At 36.8% G+C, this 14,480-nt stretch overlaps 1 protein-coding gene across 6 annotated transcripts in view; it reads left to right on the forward strand.

Annotated features, from left to right (window-relative positions):
• The first annotated feature begins 1,003 nt into the window (after positions 1–1,003).
• LOC132830817 (anion exchange protein 2-like) overlaps positions 1,004–14,480 on the forward strand; it is an 88,079-nt gene continuing 74,602 nt past the window's right edge. For 2 of the 6 annotated variants that reach the window (XM_060848681.1, XM_060848683.1), the window contains exons 1-3: positions 1,004–1,285; positions 9,579–9,692; positions 12,471–12,633. In XM_060848681.1, coding sequence (XP_060704664.1) covers positions 9,660–9,692; positions 12,471–12,633 — 196 coding nt within the window. In that variant the 5' untranslated portion in view covers positions 1,004–1,285; positions 9,579–9,659. The remainder of the gene's footprint in view (positions 1,286–9,578; positions 9,693–12,470; positions 12,634–14,480) is intronic. The other 4 variants (XM_060848684.1, XM_060848685.1, XM_060848686.1 and 1 more) reach the window with 3 other exon arrangements.

Genomic DNA, 14,480 nt, shown 5'->3' on the forward strand with positions numbered 1-14,480 from the left:
ACAATTTGCCACATTCCACGAATCAATAAGGAACAAATTATGGCTCTGGTGGTCCTGGTGAACCGCCGAACCAACAAAATCTGGGTTTTAGTAATAAACAGAGAGATGTCTGAAAAGGAGGGTGAATGAAATTGAGTGAATTCAATATTTGTCAATTTAAATAATGCAATAAAAATAAAGACTGCAATGAGCACAAGAAAAAGCAAAAACAAAAAAGCAAAAAAAAAGCATAAAACTCTTAAATTTGACATTATTCAAAGTTTCTAGAACAATTTGTAATCTGAAAATATGAGACACTACATTTATAATTATTTATTTTCTGGACAGGAGAGGTTAGTTGGGAGTCATTAGGAATCATTGTTGTCTTCACAAGAGAACTTATGTGATTAATTATTGCACAGAACTATGTAATGCTTAATGAGCAATTAATCTATAATTAAAAGAAATTCATTAATGTGATGGGGAGGTGCTATTCTTTTCAAAACTAGCAATAAAGCAGCACAAATCAATCAGCAATTTACGGTGATTTGCAGTTTACCAGCCATCTCAATCTCATTAAAAATTGCTAACTAATTTGTACTCAATACCAATGAATGTCATACACACACACCATTACTTTCTCAGCAATATCTTGGCTGTTCTATAATATCTGACGCTAAGAGCATCTTGCAGTACTTGTGTGCAAACGTGCTGAGGTGTAACTGGAACTTATGGAAGTTTTAGACATCCTTACTCGGTGCCAGTCAATATAATGAATATGTGACTGCTGCTGGTGTATTTTTCAGAGAATGATGGGGAGTCTCCCACTAGCATTAAAGCTAAAATGCTATTTTTTTAATAGGAAGTAGTTTTTAAATTGTTTACCACACGCATCATAAAGTGACAAAGCATTTAGGTTGAGGGGACATCTAAGTATGGGTGGGGATCTTTGACGATGGAAAAGCCTAAAGCTGAAATGTTTAACACAGATAAAGTTGTTTCTAGGTTACTGCATGAGTTCAGACTCATAATCTGGCCCAGTCAGTGCATGGAAAGCATGAGGACACGATGAGAGTTTGAGATTGTGGATATCTCAACAATTCAGACATTTGACAGAGAACTTCCATGAGTTTGTATTCTGGTCTTCCAGGTTACTTGCTCAGGGTGACATGCTCAACACCCCAAAGGTGCTGCACTCGAAACAGCTGCAAGATCCACAACTAACAGATCTCCTTGCCACTGCAGTGTAATCTTGGAGAAGTGACAGTACTGCTGGATACCTGGACAGGCAGATTCCTTCCGAAAGGTAAGCTTTATTTTGATTGAACTGAAAATAGCATTTTCAATTTTTAAGCATTATTGAATACACAGACTAGCAGAAGACATAAATCCAATACTTTTTGTCATTCATTTTACTTTTGTTGAGAATGCAGAGCACTGCTTAAAGCAATACAAATTCCAAGGGTAAGAACACCCGCCCCATTACTTCAGCTTGAAAGTTAAAATGTTGAAGTTAAAAATCACTCAATACCAGGTTCTAGCCCAAAACGTTTATTTGGAAGCACTAGCTTTCTGAGCACTGCTCCTTTGCCAGGTAGCTAGTGGTGTAGGATTATGGGACACAGAATTTATAGTAAAATGTCAGACATTTTCCATTGCAGTTATGAAGTTTAAGACTCAAAGTCCACCTTGTCCACAGGAATACAGTTTTGGATATGGCCTGAAAAGATTCTATAACAATAGGTAAATGAATGCGGAGTCATCTGACCATTAGCTTGGATACATCATGAAACCAAATAACATGGCTCTGTGTACTCAATAACTGTATAGTGAATACCTCCTTGCACTGGATAATTCAATGTACCGAATACTTCTGTGATGTGTGGTTCTGTATACTTGGATGATTATTCGTGTCAAATAGTTTTGTGTCCTCCTGTTCCATTTTCGCTATGAACCAACTGCTCCCTGGTCTCGAGTTAGGACTTTGAGTTGTACAAGCTGCTCTGGTTCAGGTCTGTGCCTTGCTCAGGTTGGTAACTTGCTTTGGTATGTTACCGTCTCACCTCGCTTAACTATTTTTTGTAGATCCACTAATTATTTAGACTTGCATGAAGAAACATAGATGGAACAATCATGAAAAATTTAGCCCTTTAATGTTCTCAATAGAAACCCAATAACTGGCTAATTATTTGTTAGAGCAATGTAATAAATAATTTAATAAGTAATAATTGGCATTGAACATACTGGATTCTGGCTAAGAGCCCATGAAATTAGTAAAGGTGTTTGCCAATGCAGATGGTTCTTGATGCTTGCTGTTCATTCTATTGGACTGTTACTGACTGGGCATGAATGATCCTTTTCCTGGGAAACGTCCTTGGAGCTTAGATTCTAACCACTCAGCAGCACAATCTCAATGTTAAGATCTGTACTGTGGATAGCTTTGGTTGTAGGACAAGAGGATTTTATTTTCGGTGGAGATCCCAATGATTAACACATACCTCTTGTGTGTTATTTTATATAAACAGTAAAACAGTTGAATTGAATGTTAAAAAAGAAGAGCAAAATAGAAATAGTGCCAGGAATTTGATCTAAGTGTGCTAGATATTTGTGTCAAAATGTTGTATTTGTTAAGTATCCTGATACAGCCCCGATAAAAATGCCTACAAGTGTAACACCCAGCTGTGTCTTTCTGTCAATAGCTGATCCTTCCGCTCCCAAACTCACTTATTAAAAATAAATTGGATTATAATAAATACACAACTCAATTAAAAGGAAAGGCATTTATTTAGTACCTTGGGTCATCTCAAAGTTCTTTATGACCAATTCAATATTTAAATGAAGTCTGACCACTGTGTAATTTTTGCCAATTTGCTGACTGCAAGGTTCCATAAATAATAATGGAATAATGTTTAAGGTGTTGTTTGGGAGACTGAAGTCAGTACACCAGGCTGACTGACTGTGGAGCAGAAAATTACTAAAGTATTATTATCTGCAATGAAACCCTTTCAGACTATTGAGACATTCATGTTTGTATAAAATAATAATTGGGACCTAACAAAAATACAAACATTGACTTTATACATAACTTAGAATCTAGAATTCAACAATAAATAAATATTAGTGTAACACTGACTTTGAAAGTACATTCAATATGATAAATATAGCATTAACATTAAGAAACTCACAACATCTTCACTTTGCTTTACAATAATGACCATGAGAACTCTTGGGTTGTTATGTTAAAAAGAACTCATCTAATTTACTAAAGCCGTTTGGGGAGGGACCTGTGACATCTGCTCAGTCTGGCCTATATATAACTCCATTCTCATACCAAGAGTTGATTCTTAAAATGCTTGCAACGATTAAAATCGCCAATATATCTTGTCTTGTCAGTATCACTTACACCTGTAGAAAAAAATAAATTAAGTTTTTAAAATTCTGAGACATTTCAGTCATTTACTTCCAGGGGAAACACAATGTGTGAAATTGTCCTGAATCTCTGATTACTAAATATTGTTCTTTAAAGGAGGAACCTGTATGGTTGTTTCATCATATGCTATTTACTTTTAAACTGCTGGTCAGTCAAAGTGCAGAAGAGTGTGTGTTTTTTTGTAGGTCTCCCTCTGATGTGATATAATGAACAGGTAGGGTTGGCTATAAATGATGTCACAGGGGAACCTCTTTGTCAGATTCCCACTGCAAAAATGCCTGTTCTAAGGCTGTTGCTCTAATACATGCACAACATGACACACGTTAAAGGAAACATTACTACAATATAGATATTGCCTCTGTATCTGACCCTGTGTCCTCTGCCTGACTCCTATGCTTATCCTAATATTATTTCCACAGTGCAATGATTTTGGCACTTGAATTCACTACCATTACCAAGTTGATACATTCAATAGCTTTGCCTACAATCTATACTGACCCCTCAAGCCTAATTCTTCTATAATCTATGAGTTGTTTTATCATGAATGCTATTCAAATTATTGAATCTCTTGCAAAGATTCCCCTTGCTGACAAGGTAGATGATATACAATTCCATATCAATCTACTATTTCATCTTAAATTATTCAGCTCTGATCAGTAGCCAACCTTAACTCAGAGCTTCCATTTCATTAGCCATTCAGAAATTATCATGTTCCAAATGCCATTCAATCAACTCCATCTTGCCCATTTGCCTTATAATGTTTTGATCACAACCAGATATCTAAGAAGAAATTTTAATTGTTTTCATTATTTTTATTAAAATAAAAGTTTTTAAAGTGATTCTGTGTTAGTGGGGAAGGCAATGAAGAAATTAATCTTTGCTTGAGGCTGTGTGATATTCAATTGAGATCTTCTAACATTTTCAACCTTCTTTCCTCGTGTATTTTCTTAAGCTTTAAGAAGTTTTTCACCTCATTTCTCTTTTTTTTTGTCTGAGAGTACTGAAAATCTGTCTTCTTATCTGAGATTTACATGTTCTGCTCTCACATTTGTTGTTCTTCTCTGAACACTGTTCAGCATATCGATGTCTTTTCAATGATGACAACCCAGAAATCACAATAAGCTGTGGTCTCATCAATACTACAAGTTCTGTGTACTGGATTCTGTCCTCTACATTCCTGCAGATAGGATAACTGTGCTCCAGGCCTTAATATTTTCTGGGTAGCAAGAAAGAGTATTATACTGTACCAGCATTCTCCAATAGACACAGGATCATAGCTTTAAGTAAAGTCACCTAATGATCGTGGAAAGAAAAGATTTTTATGTGATTATTAATTGATCATTGAAATTATCCAGTAAATATAAAGTTCTTACCAATAAAGTGAATTTAGTACCAAAATGTGTGTTGGTGGCATTTGATTCTAAGCCATGCTGTTTCCAGGCCATTTAACCTATCATAGCGAAGATTCATAGAGGAATAAGACTCTCAGTACAAATAGAAACTTGTAAAATTTAATGTATTCCATTGGAGGAACAATAATTGACTGAGAATGTACTGTATGCATTTAGCATTCTAAAAGGCATGAACAAAACATGTTGAATTCACCTTGGGGCAATAAAAAATGAACTAGAGATTGAGAGGATGTTGTATTCTCCCCTAGTAATGGGTATTAGCAGCTAGATTTCTCTCAAAACTAATTAATACTGTGCTAATTAATCCAGTAAGTGCTGTAACAATTTGTAAATGAGAACTACATCTACATTATCAGATAAATCATCGAATGTTAAATGTTGTGTTGCCTGTGTGACCTGTAGGCTGTAACTGGGTACAGTTGATCAATTTGATTGCTCTTTGAAAGCTCGGAGATCTTGTTCAACTATTTTTTGAAAGCTGCAGACAAAAAGTTAGAAATTACTTTCTTGAAAGTTCTATCTTTATTCATCTTTCTCTGGAAATGGAAAGAAAACTGGATAAAGTTCATTCCAGTGGAAATTATAACCTCGACATTATTGGTAGTGCTATTACCCAAGCACATTCATTTGATTACTCTTCCTGTAATATTACAATGCATACAGTTCCAGTGAGTAAAGTATATTAGTCCATTTTACACAGTTAGTTATGATCTCAAATGCATTTCCTAAAAGGACTGTTTTACATTACGATTTGCACTCTTTGAAAGAACATTCAGAATATTACAAAAAAGCCAGAAGTAACATACAAAAGAAAACTAGATAAATATTTGAAAGAGATAAAGAGCAGGGGAGGGGGAGAACTGAATAGTTATAAAAGCAACACTATATTGAATGGCGTTCCTCGGTGCTGTTCCATTAATTCTGTGTTTCTATTGTGCCTGTATTGTCGTGTACATGTCTTATTTGTTTGGTCAGTAATATTGTTATTGATAACTTTGAGCATTGTGTGCGGTTCGTTTGAATAGATCATCTCAGTGAGCCAGGTTGTTTTCCCCTCTTTTGTGCCCTTTTGAATTAAATTTCTGTTTCCTAATTTAGATGCTACTCATGGGCCTTTCACATTGAAACAAAAGATAAGTTTGTTGAGTAATAAAAACAATTGAAATGATAATCCATCATGCATTCAACTGCTGTTGTATCTAACTTTGGAATTGAAGATTTTTAATTACACCTCTCCTTAAACTCTTCATACTACACTGCCCTCTAGTGACGATGACTTGCTACAAAAATACTGATCTATTTATGATAACTTCACACTGTCACTAGGGCTCACTGGTAGTGCCCCTAACTCTGAACCATAAGGCTTGGGTTCAAGTCCCTATCTGTTCCACATGTGAGTAGTAACATAACATCTCTGGTCATGTTGACTTGAAAATACCTACGCTGTCACTGGAAAAGTCAGAGTGACATTTAGGAGAATTAGCAACATTGGTACCACTTACAAATCCATTTGAATGCCTGAAAGATGAAGGAATTTGCACTTCAGAAACTGTCATCAACAATTTTTGGTTGGGGCATGGGTAGATACCTATGAGCTTTGCAAGTGTTATTAATCCTTAAATTAAGTTCACAATTAAAATATTTATTAAAAGTCTATGGTGGTTATTGTTGGGAATTTCCTACATGTCAAATAGGCTGCATTTTTGTAACAATTTTTCATTTTTCTCTCTGCCTGTTCTGAAGATGTGTGTGGCAATCCCGATCAGTTACATTACCAGCAAAGCTCATGCTGTACACGAGTAACTCTATCTGAGCTTTGGTGCTATATGTTGGCAGATTCTTTGATTTGGATTCTTTCTGGTGTGTATGGCTCAAGAGCCATATTGCAAGATGCATTTATTCAGAGAGCTGCTGGAGGTCACAATCATAAATCCAAATGAGTTGCTTATAATAAGTAGCAGTGAGGGAGTTTGTGATAACTGTGAGTGGACACGTCATTTAATGAGTCAAGATTAGAGTGGTGCTTGAAAAGCACAGCAGGTCAGGCAGCATCCAAGGAGCAGGAAAATCGATGTTTCCTGATGAAGGGCATTTGCTCGAAATGTCGATTTTCTTGCTTCTCGGATGCTGCCTGACCTGCTGTGCTTTTCCAGCACCACTCTAATCTTGACTCTAATCTTGACTCTAATCTCCAGCATCTGCAGTACCCACTTCTGCCGATGTCATGTAATGACATTGATTCCATTCGTGTTGCATCTTTTTTTGAGGGTATTTAGTGTTGAACAAATCATGGCAAGTGTCATGCATGAAAAGGTGTATTGTTAGTGATATGATCGAACTGCAATTCTCTATCAGGAGATTTCTAAAAAGATGACATACTGACTTTTTATTAGACTTCTTATTTGTCAAATCAGGAATTTTTCAAATTTGAGCTCTGGTATGAAGGGACGCAGTGTGAAGCTTGGATAAAGGACATACACAGTACATTCACTGTTCAGGCATTCTGTGTTTGGACAAATGGACCTGGAATTGTCAACATCGGAGCACTTGACATAGAGAGATACCTAGACAACTTTTCACATGGTTGAGTAGATGCCAGTGTTGCAGCTGCACTAGAGCAGCTTAGCTATGGTTGTGGCTACTTCTGGAGGACAGAATTTTGTCAACAATTGTGCTGAAGATTTGTGCTGCAAAAGTAGTAACACTTGTATCCAAGATATTGTTGCATAACTCCAACACTGGCATTTAACTAAAAATGTAAAAATTGTTTGGATGTGACCTGTGAACAAAAGTATAACAAAGGCAACCCAGCCAATTCTCTCCCTGTCAGATCACTTTCAATAACCAACAAAGTGATGGAAGGGGTCATCTACAGTGCTATCAAATGGCAAAGATAAAGGAATAACCTATTCATTGACACTCACTTTACATTTTGCTGGGTCCAATCAGCTCTTTACCTCATCATAGCTTTGGTTCAAGAAGGACAAAATAATTGAATTCCAGAGGTAAGGTGAGAGTAACTGTCTTTGACATCAAGGCAACATTTGATTAAGTGTAGCAGTAAGGAGCACCAGCAAAAGACGGAACAGGAGTCAATGGGATTCAGGGTTGGAGTCATATCTAGTGTATAGGAAGATATTGGGTTTATTGCAGGTCAATGATTTCAGCCTAAGGACATCTCAGCAGGGATTCCTCAGGGTGGTATTCGAGGCCAAAACTTCTTCAGCTGCTTCATCAATGACTTGGTCAAGATTATGAGGTCAGATGTGGATATGTTTGTTGACTAGAGCGATGTTAACTCGAGTAACAGGCCTTGCAGAAAGTAATTAAGATGTCTTTGACAGCACCTCCCAAGCTTATGAAGTATGCCACTTAGAAGAATAAGGACAGTAACTGCACAAGAACACCATCTCTTAAAAGTCCCCCATCATGTCATGCACCAATCTGATCCATATCATTGTTGTTTCATTGTCACTAAGTCAAGATTCTGGAACTAACTGTCAAACAATATTGTAAGATAACCTTCAGAACACAAACTGCAGAAAAGAATGACTACCACTATCCTCTCAAAGGCAAGAGAATGCCAGTGATCCCCATGTCCCTTGAATGAGTATCTACATAGAATGATTCTGGTGGGAACAGTGATTGATCGTAGCCCGGCTGATTTAGGCTGAACTCTAGTTTAGGAGAAAGTGAGGACTGCAGATGCTGGAGATCAGAGCTGAAAATGTGTTGCTGGAAAAGCGCAGCAGGTCAGACAGCATCCAAGGAGCAGGAGAATCGACTTTTCGGGCATGAGCCCTTCTTCAGGAATCCTAAAGAAGGGCTCATGCCCGAAACATCGATTCTCCTGCTCCTTGGATGCTGCCTGACCTGCTGCGCTTTTCCAGCAACACATTTTCAGCTCTGAGCTCTAGTTTAATTGGTCTATCTTGGATTACTCAAATTAGAATAACACCAACTGGTTAGGTAATTGTACCTAAGGCATCTCTAATGGGTTTATTGATGATGCAAACTTCAGTTATTCAAATGAGATTTAACTTAAACTTGGTTGATATCAAATGGACTGGGTATAAATGGAATAATCTTTGGACAGTGAATTCATCTCAGTGGTAGATTGTAGTTCTCACAACCTATTTGTGGAACATTTCGCTCAGCAGTGAAATGATGCTAAAGGAAAGATTTAAATCTGTTTTATTAGATTTGGATGTTGAAATGGATGTCCACATTGAGTGATAATCTCTTTCAAAAGCAGAACTAGCTCAATGGGTTGAAAATCTTATACTGTGATTTGCTCCACTACTGGTTGTGGCACATAATGTTATGGAAAGTCTGTTGTTGAAGAATTGATGTATAGATTTAACTTGTTCCAATATATCACTACAAACCTCTAACATAAAAATTTAAACTGCTGGAAATACTCAGTATGTAGGACAGTATCTGTAGAGAAAGTGAGAAGAGTTAACGTTTCAACTTGATGCCCTTTTGACATAACTTCAGTTAATTATTCTAACTGATAATCAAAACTCTGGAATTGCTTTCATCTCTCGCCTTCCTTTAAGTCTTTCCCTCAAATTACTCGTCACAATCAAGCTTTTATTCACCTGCTCTGAAATTGACCGATGCAGCTTTATCAAATTTTGTTTCCTATGTAGCACTCTGAGATGCTTTATGATGTTAATGATGCTTTTTAATTCGAGATGTTGGATGCTGATGTTTTAATTATTGATTTAATTTAGTGACTTCTGTATTTTTAGGAATGCTGTCACCAAACGCTGTCTAAGAAAGGAGAAGGATAATATTAATACACTGGGATAAGTGTTTCGAAAGTGAGCAACATGGCAAACAGAGGATCCTATGATCTCCAGAAGGTTAGATATTTACAAAGTCATGGATTTAACATATTAACTGTTTCACTGACAATAGAAAAACCCTGTCCTTGAAATAATAAAGGCTTTGAAGAAATTTGCTGGAAGCTTTTCATGTATTTTATATTTGTTGAAGAAGCAATGCTCAATAGAATGTTCTATGCATATCAATTTTGTAACAGAGGGGAGGAGATCTCTCATACTGATTACTTGCATAATCTAGTCATCAATTTTTTTTTGTCCTTGTTGTTGGAGCAGTGTCCTCCGAGTTTGATGGAATTCTGTACTTTTGTCTGAGAACAAATGTGAATGCCTTAACAAAGTGTTTTGGTCACCAAAGACAAAAGGAGTAAGTGTGAGACTTAGGTGCAAGTTATAGAAGAGAATAATGATAGAAGGTACAGCTGTGGATGAAGCAGCAGGTATCAACATAATACAATGATAACACTATAAGTGTGACCATGTTGGTGCATAATGTGAGAAAGGTGTGTCATCAGCTCAATGATGAACATAGTGTGATGAAGGTATAAGTGTGAGAATGATATGGAACATGAAGAAATGTGAGGTTGGTATGGCACAATAGACACCACATCCACTGAGGTGAAGTTTAGCCCAGTGGAACATTCCCACCAGTCTATAAGCTAGCACTCATTATTTTACATTCTTCAGGTTTATGTTCCTATGTATATTCACCTGACATTTACATCAATGAAATTAAGCTTCCTCTCACTCACTTTAACTAGGTCCCTTTGATTAGTCTTCAAATCTGTAATATTCAGTTGGCCACATGATTTGTTTCAGGAGTGAATATAACTGTAGATATTGATTACATTTGTAAATGGTACAAATAAGGGGTGTAATCCAAGAGTAGACTTTCTGCGATTCTTGACCTATGAACCCATAAGCAACTTTGTTTGGGTGCAGTTGGACAATTAAGTGCCTGTAAATAGCAGTTCAAGAGTAGTGCAACCAGCTGGGATTTACAGATCTGAGACAACATGTGGGTGGATTAACTCACTTCTGATGAGTGGATTGAAATTTGAAGTACATCAACAATGATAAGAATACTGCCACCTGTTACTCCCCAAATTCATCCTGCCCACAACATTAGCAGCCACATTAACCCCTTCTCCATATGAACCCACTTCTAGAGTCAAAGAGTCATACAGTACGGAAAAATAACCTTCGGTCCAACTTGTCCATGCTGATCAGGTTTCCCAAATGAAACTAGCCCCATTTGCCTACATTTGGCCCATATCCCTCTAAACCTTTCGTATCTAACTCAGGATTAAGGATCTGGCACTATTCACCTCGCAACCCACCACACCGGTCAAAGATCAGAGCTCTTCACTTCCCCGGGATAAAGTGATCAGACATCTCCCTTCTTTCTCCCAACCATGCCCAATCCTTTCAATTGGTGCATGAGCCAAACTAGTCCTGTATCCTCTTCTCCAGTTCCCCTTGCCCAATGACATCTGAACCTGCCACTCAGGCTGAATTCCGACCAAAGAACCTGTCAGTGACATCAGTCGTACTGTGGGAGTTAAAACTTCACCACATGCTGAGACATTCTGACTTCCAAGTTTCCTGCACTTTCCTGAATCCCCAAACTTCAAATTGGTCAAAAGCTCAAATTGACCGTTAGTGTGTAACATACATTAATATTTACAGGATCTAATGGTGTGAGCTGGTCTCCAATAGGATGTTTTACCTGATACGTCAACACTTATGATATCTCCCATACTTAAAAAAACTGGGTGTGGAGATCATGGTATTGAAGAATCCAACAGATATTTATTTCAACTAACTTTTATGTATAAATATTGCATTCCTCAGTCATATAGATGTCTGGGCTACTGTTATACTATGCGGTTACAACTGGGGGCATGTTTCCAGTAGAGTGTTATGCTTCAAGGATCAGAGGTAAGATGGAATCTGGTCACATGCTATGGTATAGCGATGGCATCATGAGCATTTCTATTAAAGGCATACTGACATACCTACCATGAGACATAATACAGCATCCAGCTCAGCAACATTTAGGGAACACAAGAGACCATAACTATAGTATCATACTTAGCTAACACATCAATATAGACTGTCAAATTCTTTTTTTAGTAGTGGTGACAGTTATTTATGTTAATTTTGCATTGACGTGCTCAATATATAGATGGTAAATGGAATAGACACCTCAGCAAAAGCAAAAAGAATCAATCACTAGAATCCAATGAAGGTGACAAATAGAATATTTGTTCTCACTAGTACTTTGAGCATTGGAATTTGGAGGATCTTAGAAAATCATATTTCAAAACGTTTTTAGACTAAGGTTGCATTACTTTGCCAATTTTCTGATATTTGGGAATGTTCAACCTCATCTGATGGAATACTATTGGCTTCCAATATGGAAATTTCAACTCAACACAGCAGGAGTAGTTTCCAGTTGTGGAAAGCTAACTCCAGAGCTAATCAACATGAACATGAAATAATTAACCTGGCATTCCAACGGTCAATAGGAGGCTAATATCAAGTTGTTTTCAAGATTATTGAAGCAAAACAATAAGAAAGGAGATCTAGGTGTACTGTATCACAAACAATTTCCTAGTTTCCTGAGCTCACCTGCAATACACAAAGTATCATACAGTTTGCAGTTCACCTGAAGATATGAACATATGATTTTGAGACAAACTTCTTCACATTCCAATCCTCAAATCCTGATGTCTCACCACCTAAGCCTATTTGTACGGTTAAGACAGTTAAGTGATGTTCATTGTTTTGCTTAAGGCCAGAAAGGATCCTTATTCTCCCAGAGCCATTAGAGGATACTTCAGTGATGACGAGACAGATGACTTGGACAGAACTTTGGAAGTGGCGAGTTTTGAGGATGTTGACTTTGAGCCTACAGAGAATAGATGGAATGGTGATGATGATGATAGTAATTCTGATTGTGAGTAGACCATATATATTCTAACATTCTAAAAACAGGTTCAACTGGTAACTGTATTGCAGAGAATTGTTAGTTAATCTGAAAATAAAATTTTACAGTTAATTATCACAGAAAGGGAAAACCTGTTAATATATTGACGTGATAATTTAGCAAATAAATTACAATGTCTAGCATATAGATGGTGCAGGAGTAACCAATTAGCCAATCAACCTGCTTCAACAATAATTAAGATTTTGGCTGAACCAATACCTTAATTTCATGTTTCCACATTATCTCCACACATCTTAAATCTCTTAGTACACAAAAAACTCTCAATCCCCATCTTGAATACACTCAATGACTAATGAGACTTAATTATCTCGGGTAGAAAATTCTTATGGTTAATGAATCTTGAAAACATTTCTCTCTATTTCAGTTTTAAATTACTGATGTTTTATTCTGTCTGTGACTCCTCCGTCTATATGTCCCAGCCATCCTCCCATTATCTAGTCTATTAAGCCCCTCATATATTCTACATGTATCAATTAGATCACTTTTCATTCTTTTAAACCACAGGGAATAGAGATCCAGACCACTTATCACTCCCTATAGGACAATCCTTGCAGGCAAGGAATCAGTGTAGTGAATATTCTAAGGTAATTATAACCTTTCTTGGCAAAGGGAGAACAAAACTGTGCACAGTACTCCAAATGTGGTCTCACCAAATTCCTGTAGAGTTGTAGTAATACCTCATTGTTCTTGTACTCCAATTGTCCTGTAATAAGCAAGCATAATAATTGCTTTCCTAACTGTCTTCATCTATCCACATTATAGTTTTCTATGATTTATGTATTAAGATACCCAGGTCCCTCAGAAAAACAACATTTTCTTATTTCTCACATTTAATAAAATCTGGTTCTTTTTACTTAATGTTTTATCTAATTTATTAAAGTCCATCTATCATATTCTTGTCACCCAATCTTGTCTTTATCCCTTTGCAGACACTAGTTATCCTTCTCACAGCTGACTTTGCAGTTTTGTTTTGTTTTATTAGCAATTTCAATATATTGCACACAGTCCCTTCATCTTGCAGATTGTATTAAGGTGAGGTTCAAACATTATACACATAACAGCCTTCTAACTAGAAAATGGTCTGTTTGGTAGATAGTTCTAAATCTATGCTCATATGTTATCTCCAGTCATGAGTCCTGATTTTGTTTAATATACTTTTGAGTGGCATTTTAACAAATGCTTGTTGAAAATTAAAATAACCTATATCCATTGCTTTACAACCTATCTGCCCTGCTAGTTACAATCTCAAGAACCTCTTAACCGATTTGTCAAATATTATTTCCCCTTCATAAATCTGTTCTGACTGCTTATTTTTTAACTGCTTATTGTTATCATAATAATGGACTCCAACATTTTTCCCTATTTTTGAGCAACTGCCCTATATTTTTCTGCCTTCTGTCCATCACCCCCCACTGACCCAACATACCCCACCAATTCCAATGCCTTTCTTAAATAATGCAGTTTAATGTCCAATCCATGGGAACCAATTTGAAGGCTAAAGAATTCTGAAAGGTCCAAGAAGAAATGAGCAGCAATTCAAGTGCTGATGAAACCTCTCCTCTGATCTCCATTAGGAGCAAAATAAAGATGTTGAGCAAATGGTAGTGAAAGTGCTTGCTCATGGCCAGCATGTTAGTCAGTCACTGGAAGGGCAGATCCAACCAGAAAAATCTGATCAGTTATCAGCCACTTCCACAACCGTATTCGACTCAGGTATCAGACAAACGTCCTGTACCACCTGTAACTGAAAGAACTTTCAACATTTGAAACCATTTCATTCTTAAAGCTGAAGAGAG

Source organism: Hemiscyllium ocellatum, chromosome 32 (genome assembly GCF_020745735.1).
Source record: "Hemiscyllium ocellatum isolate sHemOce1 chromosome 32, sHemOce1.pat.X.cur, whole genome shotgun sequence".
Lineage (NCBI taxonomy): Eukaryota > Metazoa > Chordata > Chondrichthyes > Orectolobiformes > Hemiscylliidae > Hemiscyllium > Hemiscyllium ocellatum.